This window comes from Sinocyclocheilus rhinocerous, unplaced genomic scaffold, assembly GCF_001515625.1.
Source record: "Sinocyclocheilus rhinocerous isolate Xijiao unplaced genomic scaffold, SAMN03320098_v1.1 scaffold1902, whole genome shotgun sequence".
Classification (NCBI taxonomy): Eukaryota; Metazoa; Chordata; class Actinopteri; order Cypriniformes; family Cyprinidae; genus Sinocyclocheilus; species Sinocyclocheilus rhinocerous.
In genome coordinates, this window is record NW_015665924.1 from 29,409 (window position 1) to 53,276 (window position 23,868).

The window sequence follows — 23,868 nt, forward strand, 5'->3', positions numbered from 1 at the left end:
AACGCGATGCGATGTGCAGCTTGATTCAGCTAAAGATATCATTTAATAATATATAATCACTAATACATAATTAATATATAATCAGACTAAAGTATCAAAACTGCCCACGCATGTGAAACAAATATTAAATCATAAGTTCATTTGTTTACCCATGAACAAAAATAGGCCTACAAAAAAATCTAGCTTAATTTTAGTTTGCCCGTTTTCAAACAGAACGAAATAATAATAATAATAATAATTATTATTATTATTATTATTATTATTAGCCTATTAGATATTATTATTATTATTAGAAAATCTCTTTGTTTCTTTTTGTTCGTATTTCCATTTGTTGTTAAATCAAACTTCAGTCATTCAAATAAAGAAATATTAAGCCCAGAGTCGATTATTCAAAAATAACCGTTTTGATCTGATCATAACCTAAACGAGTCATGGGTCTGAGTGCAGTTACTGGATAGCACTATATTGTTACTATATACAATTTCCTTTTTTTATCTAAATAATTTTATTGCAGAAATAAACTAAAAATATACTAAAAATATGCATTGAGTGTTCTTGTGTTGAATGTCTCACTCTATATGAATATACTCACACAGTGTCAAAGGCCACTGATCCATCACTGAGATCAGGGGGCTGCAGTGGAGAAGCTGCTCTCTTTCTCTTCCTGCTGATGATGCCAAGAAAAAGAGAGAAATATTTCAGGGGCCATATTCACAAAACATCATAAGGGTAAAGGTAGCTCCTAACTTGCCGATTTAGGAGAAACTCTTAAAAATAATGGGTGTGTCAGTCCTAATTTTAGGACTCCTACATTTTTGCTCTAAGAGTATTTCTCAGAGCGTTTTTAAGCTAAAATCAGCTCCTAAATCTGTGAAAAGTTAGGGGTACTCAAGAGGACTCCTAAGTCACAAAGACAGAATCACAAACCATCCTAAAATGGCTGTTGCCGGCAATTACCTCCAAACATAAACATTTTAGAAACATTTCATGATAATTTCCCTTTAAAAGAATGATGTCCTTCTTTTCATGTACAAGTTGGGCAAGAAGTAAACTATAATGAGCTTTCATAGCCTATTCCATGCTCAAGCTCACTCATAAAGCTTGCAGCAAAGCACTGGCAAAGGGATTGACCATGAATTTGTCGGGGGAAAAAACAGTAAGGAGATATTTTAATTACGGAGTGTCTATTTACACTAAGTGCAAATAGCCTGCCTTGTTGGCAGAGGCTATTTACACTAACTCCGCCCACCAACGTGTGATTCGGCTAGTCAAGATTACAAAAGACTGCGCAGATGGTAAAACGTGTGGCTTAGTCATTTTGACACGATCGACCCGGGTTCGAATCCGCCTTTTGGCAAACTTTTTTCTTCCTTTTCAAATTTCAAATCACATAAGAAAAGCATTTATTTTGTACATTACAACAGTTTAATGAAAATGAAGAAAATAATCAAAAAGTTGAAAATAAAGTATTGGGTTAGGGTAGGTGTAGGGAGGGCTTTATTATGCCAATAAGGTGGCATCCATTTAATAATTTGAATTAAAATTAAAATCAGTGCAAATAGCCGCTGCCTTTTAATTATCTATTATTAAACTAGTGTTTTCTAAGTTAGTGTCGGCTGCAAAGATGAAGCTGATTATGCTGACTCGCCATCTTCGCAGAACAGTGACACGCCTTTAGAGAGAAATGCAATTTTAATACAGATTACATATTCATTGAATTTTTGTTTTCGATTTGAATTGTACGGTGCCCGTAAGGTGACATGTTCGGTTCACTTAGTTTTGTCGTGGCCACGACATAATAACTCGTGGGAACCGTTCCCACGAGTTATGTTGTGGCCACGACAAAACTAAGTGAACCGAACATGTCACCTTACGGGCACTGTAGAATTGGTAGCCTATACGCTGTGTTTAATTTTTGTGCCGCGCTCAAGTTCACGGCGACCCAGACGGCAGAAAGCGCATCCTTATTGTTTTATTTATTTTACAAAAGCACAACATTTTGTTGATATTGTGAGTGCACACAAATAAAAGTAGACCCTTTACAGTTTCAAATGATTACTCTTATCTGTATGAGCAAACATGACGGCAGATTTTATGTTGTTTCCACAGTTATCAGGAAAATATGTCAGTGATTGCGCTGGCACCTCTGTGCGCTAACAGCTTCCACACTCCGCAAAAACACTTGGATATGCGCCTAAAAGCACACATTCATCTAGGTTAATGTTAGAGTGAGCGGCCGTGTAAAGCTGCTACAACTTACATGTTTTAATTTTCAAATGATAAGCCTTATTTAAGGTTGATGAATGATAGGCAAACATTTACCTCGTTCTAAACTTTTTATGATTAAATGGCTGACAGAGACCAATCCCCTCTCAGCCAATCACTGTGGGCATAGTTAGCAAGCTTGATGACATCATCCATAGCAACGAGGTCAACCCCGCCCTTTCTCTTAGCTTAAGATTTCTCCCAGTTCCTTAGTAAAAGTTGGTCTTAGCAGCTTTGTGAATAGGTGTCATGAAACTTTTGAATGAAACATTTTTTTCATGCTAAAAATTGACAGAATTGAAAGGATTTGTGTTATATTAAAAGCAACAAAATTATTGGGTGACTGGCATGGTACAAATAAAGAATATACTTTAAATACATTTAAAAATGTTAAATATTATTTCCAAGCATTTACACTGTCAATAAAACAGCTTGTGAATAGTCCTGTAATGTTATTTACTTCAGAAAAGACAACAATAAGGAGTGTTGGAGCGCACATTAACCTATAACGTTGGGGGGGCCGTACAAATGTTTTTGCATATGGGCCTGCGGATGATTTGCTATGCCACTGGTGTGAAATGTTCTGAATTGAAATATTCAATTCTTAAATAAACAACTATGTTGAATTTCAGGCCTAAAAAATGCAAACCCTGAAAACACAAAGCATTCAAATGCAAGCACTGGTAATGCAATGCATAATTTTTTTCAGTTAGTGCAATTCAACATGCCTTTTTGTTTCAAAGACATATGTCATTATTTTTCTTCTATAATTACAGAGGTTTGAATGTTGATGTTTTATTGAAAATATTTAATTTGAAAACACTATCAAGGAGATCAGTGTTTGCTTTCTTTGGGCTCTTTATCTGAGCATTTATGAAGCGTGTTTGCATAACAAAAAAGGTAAGAAAATGTGCACAGGTATTGATGGTTATATATTAATGCTGACATAATATCATAAAGTGCATGAAGTGTTTAACTTCTTACCAAAAGTGTATAATTAACAGAATATGTATTAATATGTATTAAAGGAGAAAGCTTCTGGCTTCGCTACCGTTCGGACGTTCTTGCTTACTGCTCTGCGCTTTGCTTCCTATTTCTGTACTTTTCTCGGATTTTTACTTCAGCAGATCAGCACAGTGCTCAAACAACATATTTTTGGCACAAACACTAAAACTAAAAACTCTTTGGGACTGGAATAATACCACGAAAAAGAAAACTTTTGCCTCCCACTGCCAGCAGCTTACATTCCGGAGGTGTATGAAATGTGCTATATAAATAAACTTGCCTTGCCTTGCCGAATCACTACTGTGATTCTTCAGCAAGAGATCCAACAGCAATTAGTTTTGAAGAGATTTTAAACACATTATGTGCAAAAAGAAGTTTCAAACTACTGCACAATTTCGACACACACAAGACATCAACAATCAGCATGTGAATCTTAACAATGGAGACAATCAACAAAAGTTAACATAAACTCTGAACATCACAAAACAGAACACTTATAAAGTCACAACAAAAACAACAGCAAACAATAAAATCTAAGAAAATAGTAAGACCATTCAGCACATTTTTTCACACTGCAATGCATTCTGGGAGTTTGTACTATGATGATGCCCAGCATGCTTTGCAGCATGGAACTTTTGCTGCATTCAAGTCCTCCTAGGAAGTTCGTATTTACGAGTTGAAAAGCCATATTTACGATGTCAGATGCGTTCAAGTCACTTTGGTCGGGAAACAAGATGGCGATTTAACTTTTCAACAAAATTCAACAATTTTTTTTAACTCTACATTAACAAAATGATGAATAAAGAATGTGCGTCATTGTGTTTCTGTTTTTATTCAATTTATGACGGTGATGTAAACAGAAACATCATATATACTATGGTAATTATACAATAATATAATATTTTATTCATTTCAACAAATTTACCGTCAATACAGACGCTGCATATCTCTAGTCTTTAGCTGCATCCATTGCATCCGACATGTTTTCCTACTGACACGCACGCCCCCAACTCAGAAACTCTTGAGCTTAAAGAAAATTGAGTTTCCCACTCGTAAAAACGACTTTGTGGTGGCATTCATGTGCGTTCAACTCGTAAATATGATCTATCCGACATGACTTGAATGCACCATTCTTGTTGATTGTCACCATTGTTAAGATTCATACGGTGATTATTGATGCCTGTGTGTTTGCAAAATGTTTTGTGTACAAAAAGTTTTTTTGAAATCCTTCATTATAACTGATTGTCACAACAATGCTGAAGAATCGCAGGAATACTATAATCAATAATGACACATATTCTCTATAATTAGAGATTAGACAGTGGAAGAGCTCAGTGACTCACATGATTTTATCACCAGCAGTTAAACAAAATCACCCGATCACATGTTTCTTTGCCTTGCTTTGTCATAACAAATGTGCTCCATAAACACAAAGTCGTAGCAAACAGAAAAAAAGTAATAAGTCATCAAGAGTCAAGAGCCCAACTAAAGGTGACACTAATTGCTATTATGGTAACTTTAAATGAATGTTATTTTCCATAAAACGTCAACATCTAAACCTCTGTTAATTGGCTAGGTGCACAAGATGGCGTCGGTGAGCTTCGGCGACGCGAGTGTGCGCATGCTTACTTCCGGTCTTTGCGACGTTCCCATTTACTGTAAGGGGAAACTTAGCTAGATATGTATAATTAATGTTTTTCAAATGAAATAGCGCATAGTGGTATATCAAAGACAAAACATCCTCCTTATATTATTGCGTACCTCTGTGTGGAAATTCATCAAGAGACAGCTTGGAGATTCCTTCTTTCTTTCTTCTGTTGATTATGCGGTTCAGCGTCAGTGGTTAGTCAAAAAATCCACGGGGATCTCTTCATTCAAACACAAACCACTCAAAAGACTTGATTTGGTTCTGACTGCTGTGGACATGACTTGTACATTCTCCTTGTGCTTAGAACAACTCTATAAGATCTGATAAAATCATGAGATTTGCGACTGTCAAAGAGACGCTCAGAGATTTCTGCATTATGGACTCAATGTATGTTTTATTAACTTCGTTTGGTAATCTTATTTATAATTGTATCTGTACATTTAACGTAATTTAATTATAGAATTTGCATTTATTAAAAGATTGGTGTGTGTATTTCCCTATGTTTTTATAAATACCTGTTTTGTGAAAATGAGCATCTGTTGCATAAATCATTATCTGTCTGGTGTCTATAAGCAGCGCATACAGTATGTTTACGAATTGTTTGCATTAATTAAAAATATATTTAAATTAGTCATAACTATTTATTAATTTTCTTTTTACAACCCACTTTTTCATTTAAAAATGTTTGATGCAAATATAACTGTAAATGTAAAATATAAAAATATGTGAAAATGTTGATGGAACTGATGTATGCGCAGAACACAGACTGTAAAGAACGGTGCAGAATTGAGAAACAGATATTTATGAAGATTAACTGCAGCCTGTGTCTCACAAGATAAATGTATTTCAGTTCAAAAAAGTCAATGAAATACAAACATTTTCGAGTTTTCAAGTAATTTGTACATTTACATAATTGGTAAGGGAAAAATACATTGTGTGTGTATGTGAACGCACCATGAGTTCAAGGCAACTTTCATTTCGTGAACAGTACGGATTAGTGTATTTCATTCATTCACCGGACTCAAACATACGTAAGTTTCAAATAGCACTGGCTCAATTAACATAAACAGTATAGTAATAATAGTAATGTAGATCTTAGTTGCATTTTAAGTAATATTATAAATCCGGTAAACATAAATAGAAGGTATTCTTTGGATTTATCCGGCTCTCTGCACTGGCATTTAGCAAAACCAGAAGTATCTATGCACACACTCGCTAGAGCGGAAATTCAAGATGGCGGCGATATGCAACTAGCCCATTAACCCTAACCCAATAAGAACTTTTGTAGACATCTGAAAGAGTTTTAATTCTTTTATTTCAGTTGATTTCATCTAAGGCTGTGGCTTGAAGTCATTTGTAGTTCTTGTGTTTCTATTTCCTTCAGTGATTCTGTTTGTTAGCAGCAGGTGTTCATCACTATTGTTCAGTCATCACTTAATTAATCACTTAATTATCTCAATTTCAGCACTGCTTCAGGGTTACATTAACATAAACAGCAGGTGTTCATTACTAATACTCAATCATCATTTAATTAATCACTTAATTATCTCATTAATTTCAACACTGCTTCAGGGTTACATTAACACTCTGAGGCCACATCCACACGAAGCCAGAGCTTTCCCTATCCAATCTATACAAAAAAAATAATTCTGTAAACACGGCATCATCACAAGAAATATCTACATACACATGAAACCTCTGAAACGGACTGAAAACGATGTAGTATACATGCCAGACCAGTATGTGGCTCTGCAATTCTGCCGCAGAGATGCACTAAAAACGGAGAAGAAGACTTGGAGCATGCACATAAACCTTGCGCGCTGCATACAAACATTTTTGCTTTAGTTATTTTTTTATTTTACTTTAGTAAAGCTAATAGGCTCAGTAGCTTCTGTAGTAGTATAAGCATGTAGTCTGCCGTTGTTGTTGCTGTTACGTGACGTAGCGGTGTCTGACTGGGGTCGAGACGTGGGGTGATGACATCATCGTTTCACAAAATATACCGATTGGCTGTACACATGAAAACACAAGGGTGTCATTTTCAGATTTATCCACTCTGGGACCTGGTTTAATAAAAAAATAGCGGTTTCAGGCTGCCGAAACACCGGATCCGTCTGGACAAAACGAGAGGATATGATACAAATTTTTTACGTATACAGCTAAACGCGTCTCCGTGTGGACAGGCTCTAAGTGTGGAATCATATAAATACTGAGCAGTATACATTTAACACTGCGTATTTTGCTCCGTAGATCAGTTCACCTCCAACTCCACCACCCTGAATGTAGGTGCTCCACAGGGTTCTGTCCTGAGTCCCCTGCTCTACTCTCTCTACACACATGACTGTGTGTCTTCTCACAGCTCCACTTCTATTATCAAATTTGCTGATGATACTGTGGTTCTGGGCCTCATATCATATCCAATAATGAGACCGCATACCTGGATAAAGTAGGGAAATTGGCATCATGGTGCCAGGACAACTGTCTTTCTCTGAATGTGAGTAAAATAGCTGATTGTAGACTTCAGGAAGAGACAGCAGCAGACCTACACCCCTGTCATGATCAGCAGGACCCCTGTGGAGAGGGTGAGCAGCTTCAAGAATCTTGGAGTGAACATCTCTGCGGACCTGACTTAGACTGCACACATTCAAGCTCAGATGAATAAAGCCAGGCAAAGACTGTACCATCAGCGACAACTGAGGAAATTCAGGGTTTCACCAGCAATACTGAAAACTTTATATTCAGGGGCCATAGAAAGTGTTTAAACTGTGCATCTCAGTATGATATGGGAACAGCTCCAATCAAGACTGCAAAGCCCTGCAAGAGTTGTGCGCTTAGCTGAGCACATCTCAGGACTGCTCTCCCCTCTCTGCAGGACATCTACCTCAGACACTGCAAAAACTGAGCTGCTAAAATCATCAAGGACTCCAATCACCCTGGTAACTGGCTATTCATCCTGCTGCCATCTGGTAAGCGCTTCCGTAGTCTGATGGCCAAAACTGAGAGACTTAGGAGGAGCTTCTCCCCTCAAGCCATCAGGCTCCTAAACTCATGCTCTCTTAACATCAACAGGACTGTTTTATTGAACAAAACAGATAAAATAAATAATGTAATATAACAATGTAACCATAACTTATGTACATTATGTATTATATCAAATGCTTGCAGAGGCCGCCAACAACCTGACAATTGTTTTTACACTACTGTGCGATCTAAACCTTGTTTAATATTGACTAAACAACATTTAATTCAAATGTCCACTTAATCTTTAATATTTGGCCACTCATTTTTGATAGAAATGCTATAGCCACTGTCATTTCTTGAACAAGAACACATGAACATCAAAACATGCAAACTCAGAGCGAGGGTTTAAACTTTTATTTTGAAGTCGCGATGAACAGTTAGCATATTTAGAAAGATAAAGATTTATTCTCCTGTGTTGGCATAGGTTTAGAAATGATGTACCTTATAAATCTGATAGAATGGTTCCCAGATGAACGTTATAAGCAACTCAGACTCACAGCATATGCAAAGATGGAGTTTGAGATGATCCACGCATTTAAATGATAACTGTTTGTGTGGAGCAGCATTTACTGTGAACGGAGCCACTCTGAGATGCATATAACCTACACGCATATAAATAAAGTGCATATTAAACCCTCAGCACATATATTTATTTAACTGAATCACAGCCTTTGTGAATTCAGTTGTTTCATTGGGCTTACACAGATTATGTTTTTCTGTGATTTTAAATCAGTAGCTATAGTGTATTTACACTTTAAGCAACAATGGCGTAGTTTTGAATGAAATATTTTGGTATAGTTTTTATTATTTAGTCTTATATAGTTGTGTATAGTTCTGCCAATAATTTGTTCATATATGAGTCAACTATTATTTTTCGCTCTCACTCTCTGTGCTATACGTGACATTATAAGAGTGGACATCTTTTTTACACACACACACACATATATAGTCTGGGTTCCATTTGACGATAATACCTGGTTTTTACTGTTAATCACAATGTTCAACAGATACACACAAGGTAAGGGACAATCAGGTTATATTAACACAAAGATGACAATTCAATTTTTTGTGTATTTTATGCAAGTGAAATCCCTAGAGATAGATCGACGTTCTAATGGCTAAAGACAGGGAAATCCATAATATCATTTAAATGTTTTTTTTTTCTATTAGTAATGAAAATATTTGTAACAGCTATATTAGAATCATATAAAATCTAAATAAACAAAATGTATTGGCATTAATCTAATATCCCCTATTACATGAAAGTAAACATGACAGCCAACAAAGTCGTGTGAATAAAGGCCTCCTGTAGCGAATCGATGCGTTTTTGTAAGAAACATATCCATATTTAAAACGTTATAACCACTTTTCTGTAGCTTGCGCTGTTGTAACGCAGAAGCCGTTCCGGGCGGATGACGTAGGATGTATGTGTAGCGCATGCGCAGGTGAGAAGTGACGAACGCGGAAGCAGAGAGGAAAAAACAACTTACAAAACACCGAACTAAAGAAATTCTCTCTTATTCTATCCCCATGACCCAACATCTCCCACCACTTTCAATTGAAGGTTTTGATTTGAAAGAAAGTCAATTTTCAAATAAAATTATTAGAAATATGTTTAGCAACATTTCGTATCCTATAGTAGTTTACAGAAACTCAATTTCACATAATTTTTCAAAAGATATCATTTCCATACTTAGAACCAAGTGTTTAAAATGTCCTTTATCTCCTAAAATTAAAGAAATTAATTAAAAAATGTTAAGTGGGATATATCCACCCAGTGAATATTCACAACTTAGATTTGGATTTGATTCAAATAAATGTATATTTTGTGATGATATTGAAACCACGGATCATCTATTTTTTCACTGTATGTATATGGATGCTTTATGGTCTGATATTCATGACTGGCTTTACTCAAAGGTACCTCACCTTGGAAATTTCACTGTGAAGAACATTATCTATGGACTTGTAATGAACAATAACAAAGATGACTTCCTGGTTAATAACATCCTTCTGCTGGGTAAATTTTAAATACACAAATCTAAGTACTTGAAGGCAAAACCGATGTTTTGTGCATTTTATAATGAGTTTATATCTTATACAAAAGCCCTCAAATTGATGAAAAAGAAAAATGCAAGAAATATTTTGTCCTTTATAGAAGAATATGATTTACAAGAAAAACCCTAGCCCCTCTTTTATATATATATATATATATATATATATATATATATACACACTGTATATAATGGGTATATTTGCATTTCTTTTGTGCACCTGTTCTGTATATTCTAATGCAAAAATGTACTGATACTGCCATGTTGTTTGTAAATAACTAGTTGTTTAATAAACAAATAAAATAAAAAAAACTTACAAAACACCAGTCACAAATTATAAGTACAAAATGAGGATTTGTAAAGAAAAATTTAGGAGGATTTCGATATAAGTCAAGAGGAGACTGGTTTTCCTTTGCTAAAGTAAGGAAACTTTGCTTCCTTTGCACCTGTAAACAAACATTGGTTTTCACGAGACTAGCATATTCTCACCGGCGCATGCACTACGCCGACGTCCTATGTCATCCACCCAGAACGGCTTCTGCATACGACAGTTAACGCAAGCTACAGAAAAGTGGTTATAACGTTTTAAATATGGATATGTTTTAGGGCTGAACGATTAATCGGAATCGAACCGATATCACAAATTGGCTTGATGCGATTATTGAATCACAAAGGCTGTGATTTTTTATTAAATAAATATATGCACAGCGCCAGTAGTAAATGCTGCTCATCTCTGCAAGCGCTGTGAGTTTGAGTCGCTTATAACGTACATCTGATTAAAGGGTTAGTTCACCCCTAAATTAAAATTCTGTCATTAATTGAACAGACCAACGGCCCAAACCCGTAAGGCCTTCGTTCATCTTCGGAACACGAATTAAGATATTTTTGATGAAATGTGAGAGCTCTCAGACCCTGCATAGACAGCAATGCAACTGTAATGTTCCCAGGTCCAGAAACGTAGTAAGAACATCGGTAAAACAGTCCATGTGACATCAGTGGCTCAACTTTCAACTACTTTTTAAGCGCAAAGAAAACAAAAATAACATAATTTATTTAACTATTCTTTTCCCCCCGAGTTACGTCTTCCGCCATTTTGGAGAGTACCCAAGAGCGTAATCGATGTAATCAGCGTTGTTTACGTTCGGGGGAGAAAGCGCGCGCATGAACATAATCTGTGTAATCAGTGTTGTGTTTACGCTTGGGGGAAAGTGTGCGTATGCATTTTGATACTCTCTAAAATGGCGGAAGACGTAACTCGGGGAGAAGAATTGTTGAATAAAATTGTTATTTTTGTTTTTGTGTTCTGAAGATGAACAAAGGTCTTATGGGTTTGGAACGACATGAGGGTGAGTAATTAATGACAGAATTTTCATTTTTAGGTGAACTATCCCTTTAAGCAACACACTACAAACATCCTCTCAAACTTAATGAGAAGCATTTATAAACCTGTTGTTGAGAACATTATAACATGATTTTACTTCAAAACATCAGTCGAGTGTTTTGAAATAACTTAATTTTCTGTTCTGATGCGGCTTCTTATTACAGAATAAGGCAGAAAATGTACTCTATACTGTAATAAAGTCTATGTCGATTAGCAACGGATTATAAATATACTTAATTATTATGAAAATACCAGAGATGGCTTAAAGAACACAGATAAACCATATACCGTCGCAGTCGTGCGTCTATTGTCTTCATGTTTAATCAGTTCATACGTTTCGAACTTATTTTAATTCAGTCACAGCGATTGCTAGTAGTGATGTCCGGTTCGCGAACGAATCGTTCTTTTGAACCGGTTCTTTTTATTGAACCGGTCGAACCAGTTCACCAAATCGGACTGAATTGTTCAAAACAGTTTGCATCTCGAGTCAGCACTGATCCACAATTTTCTAAAGTTTCTCACTTTCAGACATGCCTTACAGTCCCTACGACTCGAAATAAACCAATATCCCGGAGTATATGTTACTCCTGTAACTCCAACAGCACTGAAACATGCTGTGCAGACTGAGAGAACCGATGAGCACGAGCAGCTGATATACTGAGCATTCGTGTACTACCGAACGAACGGTACTGCTACAGCGGGTCTCGAGTCAACGGTTCTCGAATCACCAGTACACTGAACCGAGAACCGTTTCTTTCGGACACGTTCGACATACTGAGAACCGTTTCTTTCGGACACGTTCAACATTTCGGACATGTTCGACATACTGAAAACCAATGAGCTGGAGATACTGAGCATGCGTGTAGTACCGAACGGTACGGCAGTTCTCGAGACAACAGTTCTCAAATCACCAGTACACTGAACCGAGAACCGTTTCTTTCGGACATGTTCGACATACTGAGAACCGTTTCTTTCGGACACGTTCAACATTTCAGACATGTTCGACATACTGAGAACTGATGAGCTGGAGATACTGAGCATGCGTGTAGTACCGAACGGTACAGCGGTTCTCAAGTCAATAGTTCACAAATCACCAGTACACTGAACCGAGAACTGTTTCTTTTTCGGACACGTTCGACATACTGAGGACCGATGAGCTGGAGATACTGAACATGCGTGAAGCTAAAACTGATGCTGTGCTGATATTAATATACTATGAGCGCGAGTGAACCGAGGGCTTGAATGAGGGGGTGAATTTGATGGAATGAAGTTTATTTAATAACAGATAAAACTTACTGGAAAGTGCAAATGCAACTATATTAAAAAACATTTTAACATGATGAACATGCAACAACTGTTCAGTCAAAACGTAAATTAATTGTATTATTTACAATTGTGTATGCACGTTATATTTTAAGCTTTATTAGCTGGATTTCAGTGAACCGTTTTTTTGAACCGGTTCATTGAAACGAACTGTCTGAAAGAACCTGTTCGCGGAAAAGAACCGGACTTCCCATTACTAATTGCTAGATACCTATTGGACCATGTTAGGGATTTCCTGGAGCATCATGTGTTCTATTACTTCTGTGATGCATATGTGGAGTTTCTGCGAGAGGGTGATCTCTGGCGTCCAGTATGAATGAAACAGACATTACATGAGTTCAGCACTCAGTAATGTGCACTTGGTCCTCTTTTGGCCATAAATAGGAAAAATAATACTTCTCTGTAAAGAAAGTTTAAGTAAACATATGACAATCCATGTTTTTCTCCAGTGTATAGAAGTATACAGAAGATTTTTTTTCCCCCCACAGTGGATAAAAGGCTCATATTTCATATTTAGGACATGGACTTACTGTCAAAGATTTTTATTATAACAGTATCATATGATGTACAGATATAGGCCTGTATGTTAACAAGTAGCCCTGCATTTTTCTGTAAGACAATAGTTTTCTTTAAAATAAAATGTGTATTGTTAATATCTTATTAATTTTTATATAATTATTATATTGTTATTTTTTGTAAATTTGTTTTAAAAATCACAAATCACAATTTTAACCAGAAAAATCGCAATTCGATTTTTTCCCCAAATCGTGCAGCCCTAATATGTTTCTTACAAAAACGTATCGATTCGCTATAGGAGGCCTTTATTCACCCCCCAAAGCCGTGTGAGGCACTTTTTTATTACGAATGGATGGGCTTTATTGGACTTCTTTTGTACTGTTGGAACAAAAACATCCGCCCACTGCCATTATAGAGCTTGGAATAGCCAGGACATTTTTTAATATAACTCCGATTGGATTCATCTGAAAGAAGAAAGTCATATACACCTAGGATGCCTTGAGGGTGAGTAAATCATGGGGTAATTTTCATTTTTGGGTGAACTATCCCTTTAATAATTAGCTATTTACAGTGCAACTTCTGCATATCAATCATGTTACAGTGCTTGTTGTATCCTTATAATAACTGATTACAATATTACAGCACTTATATGGGCAGTCTCCTGGCAATAAAATACAAAATGCAGGCTATTCAGTATTTCAAAAAACTATACAAGCTTTTAAGTTGCCAGTAGGGAGAAAAACATATGGCTATTCATGGATAAATTCAGACATTAAAGTTTTTACATTGTAATGTAATGTAGGTCATCACGCACTGTGTGTTATACTTTAATGACGTATTCGGAACCTATTAAAGCGCATGCGTGTAAAACGTCCACTACGTAGTGGATCTAATCAAGAACGTTATCGCGCTACAGGCTGCAGCAAGGGCAGACTCCAAAATGCAATTGAGGATTTTTTTGATAATAGAGTACTCAAATTTATTCAAGGGATCGTGACAACCCTAATTATTATAATTCATATTTTGAGAAAATAACCTCAGTGAGTAAATCATCATGTTTAAAAAATTAACATTTAACTTCATGATACTCACACAGGTTCAGAGGTCACAGCAGGTCCATTACTGAGAACAGGGGGCAGATGCATGGAGTCGTTACTCTTCATGGACACACAGCTGAATCCTGGAGATGCTGCTCTCTGAGTGTCAACATCACTGAGAACAGGGGGCAGATGCATGGAGTGGTCAGTCTTCATGGACACACAGCTGAATCCTGGAGATGCTGCTCTCTGAGTGTCAACATCACTGAGAACAGGGGGCAGATGCATGGAGTCGTTACTCTTCATGGACACACAGCTGAATCCTGGAGATGCTGCTCTCTGAGTGTCAACATCACTGAGAACAGGGGGCAGATGCATGGAGTCGTTACTCTTCATGGACACACAGCTGAATCCTGGAGATGCTGCTCTCTGAGTGTCGACAGGAGCCTCCTGCTCTCTCTCCTCATACACACTCATTTTACAGGCTGTTCTTCTGCTCCAAAATGCAATTGAGGATTTTTTTGATAATAGAGTACTCAAATTTATTCAAGGGATCGTGACAACCCTAATTATTATAATTCATATTTTGAGAAAATAACCTCAGTGAGTAAATCATCATGTTTAAAAAATTCACATTTAACTTCATGATACTCACACAGGTTCAGAGGTCACAGCAGGTCCATCACTGAGAACAGGGGGCAGATGCATGGAGTCGTTACTCTTCATGGACACACAGCTGAATCCTGGAGATGCTGCTCTCTGAGTGTCAACATCACTGAGAACAGGGGGCAGATGCATGGAGTCGTTACTCTTCTTGGACACACAGCTGAATCCTGGAGATGCTGCTCTTTGAGTGTCAACATCACTGAGAACAGGGGGCAGATGCATGGAGTCGTTACTCTTCATGGACACACAGCTGAATCCTGGAGATGCTGCTCTCTGAGTGTCGACAGGAGCCTCCTGCTCTCTCTCCTCATACACACTCATTTTACAGGCTGTTCTTCTGCTTCTCTTCTTCCTAGATGAGAGATTTGATTTCAGGCCTGTATGTGGAAACAGAGAACATAGACTGAATTTTGACAATTAAATTTCAGTACTATCTGGTGAGCAGAAATGAAGAGGTACAGTGACTGAAGTGGCCAAGCGGTGTCATGTAACTTGCATTGCTCTTTCAAAAAAAGGTCTGAAGCTGAATGTCAAATTATCATCTTCATCCTAAATGATACTGCGGGCCAAGTTTTAAATTTTTTATCAAATTAATATATTTTTACAGATGTTTCTCTTGCTTGTTTCTGTATTCATACTGTATACAGGATTAAGAACCGCTGGTATACTATACACTGATTTATGCAGTTTATTCTTCTTTCATTTAGTTGTGTGTAAATTATCAGAGATAAATTTAAGTTACAGTATAAATCTGCAGATTTTGGCACAGTTCAGGTGCTGCATTTGGCCTCGGTCTGTAATGGGTGATTTACTTTCAGCAAGTGACTTTGGGTCAGTGTTCATGTTGTTCACTGTAAATTCATGTGGTGTGTGAGACAAACTTTCAGCCAAAAATATCACTGTAAATCAGATGTTTCATGATTATATTCTGATGTAAATTCTCTGGGTCCGTGATATGATATTTTCAAATACCTCGAAACATACAGCTATAATAATGATAATAATAATAAATATTGCAAGTGAGATCATCAATCGTCTGATGACAGCTCTTCATTGGTTTTGCAATGAGATCATATCATTAGTCATAATATCATCATGTCATTAGTCATTTGATCAACAGAGCGATCCATATTTATGTACCGCAGGGATGGGCATCATCGGTCCTGGAGTGCCGATGTCCTGCAGTGTTTAGCTCCAACCTAATCAAACACACCTGAACAAGCTAATCAATGTATTCAGGATTACTAAGGCTGTGCTCAAATTGGCATACTAACATACTGCTTACTGCCTAGTATACAGTGTATACTGCCTACTGTTTTTAAGAATAGTGTGTGAAACAGTATACAATAAGCAACAAAATGTTTCAGAGTAGTATGCTACAGTGTTGTCACATGACAAACACTGAAACTTAATTCAGCACAGCTGTGGAGGCTGTTACCTTACAAATAAATGTGCTAACCATTATTTTTTACAAAGGCTTGTTAATAAGGGTTCATACTAGTAAATAATGCTATATTGCCCAACTGAACTCATTTAATAATTAATTAACTTTACATACAGTCGTGGCTAAACTGACGCATAAATGTATTATGAGACAGAATGCAGAAGTGTACAATCACCGTGATGTGGGAATTATGATCACGCAATATTAACTGATGGATCGGAAAAGAATCGTCTTTCTGCGAGTCATTAAGAAATGATGGTTGTATTCTATTTAAAGAAATATGAGGTAAATTTGTGAATACATAATGTGTGCACTTTTGGAGTAAAAGTTTATAGGCTTATGTTTGTAGCGAAGCACTGATCAAAATTAAATGGAAGCAAACGCAACTGAATACGTACAGGTTTGTGCCACGTTATTCTATTCAAAATATCATTAACTCCCAATTGATTTTGCATTCCTGGCAGAAATAATAACTATTAGTGTCATTGTAACCAATTATTATCATAAATAGTGGTCAAATATCGAAGCTAATCTCAAGATCAAATCAGAATATATTTATTGTAAAAGTGTTTCTGTAGCTGCAAAATTAATCTATATATTCATCTGTGATTTGTGGTATATTTTCAAGGGGGAAAAAAAATAAAAAATTTCAAAACATCCCCCCCTCTGGTTTGTTCACAAATCTGGTACATTTCAAAATTTACCTGGAGTGTTTTCTCAACCTTTCCTCTCCTCTCATCATAAAAACGGAGCCGTTCACATCGCGTCTTTTGCACGCTCAAGTTCGTTATTTTAAATGTAGATGTGCGGCAAGCACACACACTGCACACTTCTGCGCCGCATTACGGCAACTGCTTATCAACTCCATGCCATAGGTTCAGATGTATGTTTCTGCCGGTCGGTGCCCACTGCCCACACTGAATAACGCGCACTTGTAATATCTAAAGAGAGAGACAGCATCCAGTTTTATTGACATAAAACTGGACGCGCCGGCACCGCTCTCTCTCACTCATACAGTGAGGGAAATCCACCTGCGATCCGAGCTGAGAGGTTAGGCTACTCACGGACTCAATATGCGGTCTGCAATGATAATGTGATCGATGCCTACAGTCCACGCTGATAGCTGTTCCGGGGCAGTTTTTTAGTTCTCATCTCCATAAACATAAGACGCCGGTGCATCTCTGATTTGTTGTTGGTCTACCATTACGCTCGTATTTCTTCTTCGCTGTGAATTACAATTTCCGTTCATCTGACCATCCGCAATCTGGGAAGCGCCACCACAAGAAGTCTGGAGGTACTGCCACTCCGGTAAGCCAAAGTGGTAAACAGCCTGTAACGAGTAGAAATATGGTGTGGTCCCTTTAAGAGCTGGGCGCTCCTGGTTGAACTGTTGATCTACAATGTATGTGCGATTCGAGCACCGCATGTATGCGAGTTGTTTCTCTTTTTCTGTTGCTCCTTTAAAGTTATTTTCTTTATTAAGTAACGGTGTGGACGGCACAACGTTCGTGACGGACAGTTCCATGAGTTCCATGGGGAATAAAGTGCCAGTTGTGAAATGTCAATCGCCTCCGTGAAGTCTGTCTGGTATCAGTAACTCAAGCTAAGTGAGCTATCCCTATTTGTTCCGTACACACCGCGTTACAAGTGGCGCCCGAACGTTTTATCTCTGGCCTTGGATTTATGGAGCGGTTTGCACGGGTGCAGAACCGGTTTGTGACGAGTGACGCCGAAAATGCTGTAATCTTCCTCGCCGACATTCATGAGTCTGCTCGAGGCCTATTCCAGTGGGTATAGCGTGAACGGCCCGACGCTGTAGCGGACATTTTGTGTGGCTGACGCAGCGGATATTTCTTCACATTCCCGTGGATTTAATTTGCGCGTAGGATTGTGGTTCGTTGAGGTAATCAGGAATTTTACTATTTGTGAACTCTGACTGTTTCAGGGATTCAGACCTGGTTTCTACGTCCATTTGTGTTAATTCGCTGGAACGGCGTGTGTTGAACTGGTTGAATTGAACTTTAGAAACGTTTTTTTTTTGTTTTTGCACTGGATTTTTCCTGAACTGTTTTTGCGCTGGATTTTTCCTGGACTTGTTTTACATTTTGAGTTGTAGGTTGGTATAATTCCTCACACTCTCATGGTGTGTGCTTATCGAAGGACCTGAAAAAAAAAAACTCTGAAAAGAATTCGGAAGGAATTTATTGGACTCTGTTTGAAGTTTGGTGATATTGAACTGTTGTCACTGTTTAAAAAAAAAAAAAAAGATAATTTTTTTGCACATGCCACATTTCTTATTATATGGTTAGTTTTTTTCTCAAAAGGTTTCCAGCTGTTTATATTTAATTTGTTGCTATATTACTCACGTACAGGAAATTAATGGAAGTTGAACATTTTTGTTGAATATCATTGCTCTGATTTATTGTTTTGAATTTCATATTGCTCTGACACAAACTGATTTTGTTGCAATGAACAGACATGTTGATGACGAGACTGACTTAACTGACCAATTAGCATGCTTTAAGTATCCACCCAGGCGGAGAGTGCCAGCATCAGCGGAATGCCTGGAGACGCAGGTTGAGTCATTGAAGGATGAAGTAGCAATGCTGTGGAAATGCCTGAGTGAGTCTCTTGGTCTACAGAGAGGTATTATCGACCGTTGCACACAAAACTTGCACATACCTGCTTCATACCAATTGCCTTTACAAGGCAGGCCTGTTGCTTCGTCAACCCCATACGCTCAAGAATAAACTGGTTAAAAACACGGGCTCAAATTCCTTTGAGGGGGAAATGAACACCAGAACGGAAAATGCGTTTGGCCTGGCTCAAAGTTCTCTTGAATTGAACAATGCAACCAGAACCTTGGCTTCAGTCTTGCATCAATCGAGACTGGAACCCCCAGTGTTTGTGAACGATGGAAAAGTTCAACCTGATGACTGGCTTCTTCTTGTGGATGCCTACAGAACTTCTTTGGGTCTCAGTGATGCTCAAATTTTGCTTGAATTACCATGTTTCTTAGCTAAAGATCCCAGGAAGTGGTTTACAGTACTGAGTTCACACGTTACATCTTGGAAGCAGTTCTGCACCCTGTTCAAGACTGTATTTCTTCCTTTGGATAACCAGGAGCGTGTCTGGAGAGGTATTCTTGACCGAGTTCAAGCTCAAGGAGAACCATTTCCAACATTTGTTGCACCCTTGTTATCTGAATTCAAGAAACTTAAGTCACCACCGCCAGAACAGGAACAGATTGATCTTATCTGCAAACATGCTCTTGAGCGCTACAGAGTTGCTTTGTACAGCACGCAAATTACTTCAGTCATAGACCTCTTGATGTGTGCCCACAAGCTGCACTCCACTCTCGGTCCTGACAGCCGTAACAAACCAGAAACATGCGGGGGACTTATTGTTTCAAATGTTCTGCTCCTGGTTTCACATCTAGAAACTGTCCCAACTGCAACTTTGCGCAACAGACTATGTATTTTCCAGCCACTGACAAACAGACAAGTTCAGTTTCAATTGAGCCACAGAACCCTAGGGAGGAGGCTAAAGCCACAACATACGCAGAAATGGAGAAGCAAAATTCTGTTCGGCAGAAGGTAAACTTCAGGGGAGGGAGGATGTTTCACCGAGGCAATCCTCCCTCCAGAAGATAAATGCGCCTCACCCTTATCTTGTGTCCCCGCCTGAGTCGCTTGTCCTTGGACATGTGGAGGACCATTCTTCTCCTTCATTTTGGAACACATCGTTTATTGTTAAAGTCAATTTCTGTCACAAGGCCATTGACGCAGCGCTGGACACAGGCACCTCACTTTCGGCAGTTCGTACAAATATGATTTCTGATGTCTTGCAACATTCTCAGAAGGTTCAACCTTGGACTTTTCCCCCAATTCAGCTTGTCAACAGTGCTGTTTGCACTCCGACTGGTATTGTCTGGTTAAACATTGGCCTCCAGGGTAAAAATTTCTACCATCGGTTTGTCATTATCCCTGATCTATCCTCTCCACTCATCCTAGGGATGGATTTTATGCTACGAGCGTCGGTTAGCATTCACATCCCATCAAGGACAGTGAACCTCGATGAATCTACACCACAAGAGGTTTTGAGTGAGTGGTTGGAAGCACCTGAGCTTGGAAGCTTGATGTTCTTGGATGTCTGCCAGTCTGCCTTGGATGATAAAGTTGAGATGGCTTGTCTCAAAACAGAACAAAAAGATGAATTGTTGGACCTTCTTAAAGACTTTTTGAGCTTGTTTGACGGACACCTGGGGCATACCTCATTGGGCGAGCACGAAATCAACACTGGTGATGCGAAACCAGTTCACCTCCCACCATACCGGAGCTCACCAGCTAAAAAACAAATAATTGAGGATCAAATTCAGATGATGCTGGAAGAAGACATCATCGAACCCTCTTCCAGTCCATGGGCAGCACCTGTAGTAATTGTCAAGAAGCCATGTGGAGACCACAGGTTTTGTGTAGACTACAGAGGCCTTAATCACCTGACATTTAAGGATTCATACCCACTGCCCAGAGTCGACGAATCATTGGATTTCCTGGCTCGTGGAAAATTTCTTTCGACTCTTGATCTGGCTCGAGGGTACTGGCAGGTGTCAGTGGAGAAACAGTCAAGACCAAAGACAGCTTTCGCATCACACTGTGGCCTATTTCAATTCAAGGTTCTCCCTTTTGGACTCTGTAACGCCCCAGCTACATTTCAGAGGGTAATGAACAATGTCCTCGCTGGCTTGGTCTATAAGTGCTGTGCAGTGTATCTTGACGACATCATCATTGCATCTCTGACATTTGAGAAGCACTTGGAAGACCTCTGAGAAGTCCTGTCGAGACTAAAGTCAGCTGGTCTTACTCTCGAGCTGAATAAGTGTCAGTTCTGCTTGAGTGAACTCGTCTTTCTAGGATACAGGGTCACTCCGGATGGTATTTCTCCTGACCCGAAAAAGCTGGAAGCAGTCACAGATTTCAGAACGCCGACAGATGTGAAACAAGTGAGAGGATTTCTCGGCCTCACAAGCTACTACAGACGGTTCATTCGGAATTATGCAGAAAAAGCCGAGCCACTTTTTAAACTCACCAGAAAGGAAACCCCATTCAGCTGGGACGACAGTTGTCAAGCTTCGAAGGATTACTTGAAAAACTGCCTTACATCTGAACCCATTCTGTGCCTCCCAGATTTCACACACCCATTCTCCATCCACACTGATGCTTGTGACTTGGGCCTTGGTGCGGCCTTGATGCAGAAGGATGGCGTGGGTGTAGTTGTTGCTTTTGCAAGCAGAACATTGCACAAAGCCGAAAGACCGTACTCAACGCTTGAGAAAGAGTGTTTGGGAGTGATTTGGGCTCTGGAACATTACAGACCTTACATCGAGGGCCTTCATGTAACCATTTATACTGACCACAACAGCCTGAGGTGGGTGATGAACCGTCCCAACCCCTCTGGACGACTGGCGAGATGGTCCTTGCATCTACAGGATTTTGACTTCAATATCGTCCACAGGCCGGGTGTTCAGAATAAAGTTCCAGACGCTCTATCACGCAGCCCACTGCCACTTTTTTAGGGCCCTATTGATATCCGTAGTGATGACAGACTGAGTTTCAGTGTTACTTAAATGTGTTAATTGTCAATGTTCATGCATATTCATAGTTCTCATCTAGGGAAAATTGAGTGTTTCACTTTTGTGTTGTGGTCATACTTTTCTCCAGTGTTACTAAACTGATGTACGCTGTGATAACATGTATGCTTGTACTGCCTATACATTATTCCTCTGCCCTGGTATCTTTTCAACTCCTTCATGTATGAGTGGTTGTTAGGTACATGTGTTCCCTTTGCTGTGTACGGCTGAGGGCAGCCTTTTTTTGGCTTGGGGAAATCTGTAACGAGTAGAAATACGGTGTGGCCCCTTTAAGAGCTGGGCGCTCCTGGTTGAACTGTCGATCCGTATTGTATGTGCGATTCGAGCACCGCATGTATGCGAGTTGTTTCTGTTTTTTCTGTTGCTCTTTTAAAGTTATTTTCTTTATTAAGTAACGGTGTGGACGGCACAACGTTCGTGACTGACAGTTACATGAGTTCCATGGGGAATAAAGCACCAGTTGTGAAATGTCAATCGCCTTTGTGAAATATGTCTGGTATCAGTAACTGAAGCTAAGTGAGCTATCCCTATTTGTTCCGTACACACCACGATACAAGCCACAGTGTAGGTATGAATTTAGATCTTGTGTATGTTTAAAAAATATTGATACTTGGTGCCAGAGTATCGATAACGTCTCGCGGCCCGAAATATCGTCCCACCCCTAGAAAATAAATGTGTTTCCGATCTGATATGTGATAGGAAAAGGAGAAGAACAAATTTGGTAAAAGGCGGATTCGAACACAGTTCGATCGCATCAATTGCGTTTTACTCGCTACTCCACTGATTCTGCAGATTAACAGCTGTCTTTTGCAGTTCTGTTTATCGCAGCCAGGCTGTGGTGGGTGGAGTTAATTGGGCTACTTGCACTTAGAGTAAATAGACGCTCCATTTCTTTTTAGAGCTACTTTACAGCGGAATTGAATTCTGCTTGCATAATTTAAATATTTTTATTTACATATGTTATTTATATATTATACTACTGCAATATTATTATTGTTATTTAATATCTTTGAAACAATCTGTGCAATAGAGCACTATAAAGCGCTGTAGAGATAAAGGTGACGTCATTTGACTTGATCGGAAATGTGCCGTAGAGATTAAGGTACAATTTATATCGTTACATAAATTATGCAATTTATGTAACGATATTGTTTTTAGATACAGAACAATAGTTTGTACTTTACAGTAACATTTACATAAGTACATATAAAAGTGTTACATTTTTTATTACTATTTCTATTACCAATTACTATTTCCCACCTCCACTCACGCATTTGAAGATGAAATGTCACGTGGAGCGCGTTGTATTGTGGGAAACAGTATCCCATGCAGTGTCCTCAGATGCTTACATCAGATTTCAGCAAATGTAGCAGGTAATCTGAGAATTCCATGCATAAAATTCACATACTATTCACAGTATACACATTGCATACTGCAATATAGTAGGAGTTGTATGGTAGTATGCCATTACAAACACAGCTTCTGTACTGATTTCAGCCTACTTGGGTTACAGTATAGCAGATTCTGGCAAATATAGTTCTGTCAGGACCACTATCGTCAATATAACTTACGCTTAGCATACATTTTAGGTTGGGGGAATTGTTCTGTTCTGGGCAAACACTCCCTGCCCATCCACGCAGCCTAGCATGGATAGGAGCAGGGAGAGCAGAATACCCCCCCTAGGGTAACAGAACAGAACCAACATCAATGATAAATGTAGCAGATACCATTAATGTTCTACGTGATTATTTTAACAACATGATTCAGTGGTCTGACTCAATGATATATTCACTGCCAAGTCTTGGACAATAGGAGGAGCTGGGGATGGAGGTGGGTGATTAGTTCCTGAGCGAAGCGA

At 38.6% G+C, this 23,868-nt stretch overlaps 1 protein-coding gene across 1 annotated transcript in view; it reads right to left on the reverse strand.

Moving 5' to 3' along the window:
- Positions 1–23,868, reverse strand: part of LOC107731674 (protein NLRC3-like) — a gene marked incomplete at its 3' end in the record, with an annotated part of 32,203 nt that overhangs the window by 2,932 nt on the left and 5,403 nt on the right. Inside the window, exons 2-3 of the mRNA XM_016542823.1 lie at positions 14,906–15,293; positions 593–667 (exon numbers count right to left, since the gene is read on the reverse strand). Coding sequence (XP_016398309.1) covers positions 593–667; positions 14,906–15,237 — 407 coding nt within the window. The remainder of the gene's footprint in view (positions 1–592; positions 668–14,905; positions 15,294–23,868) is intronic.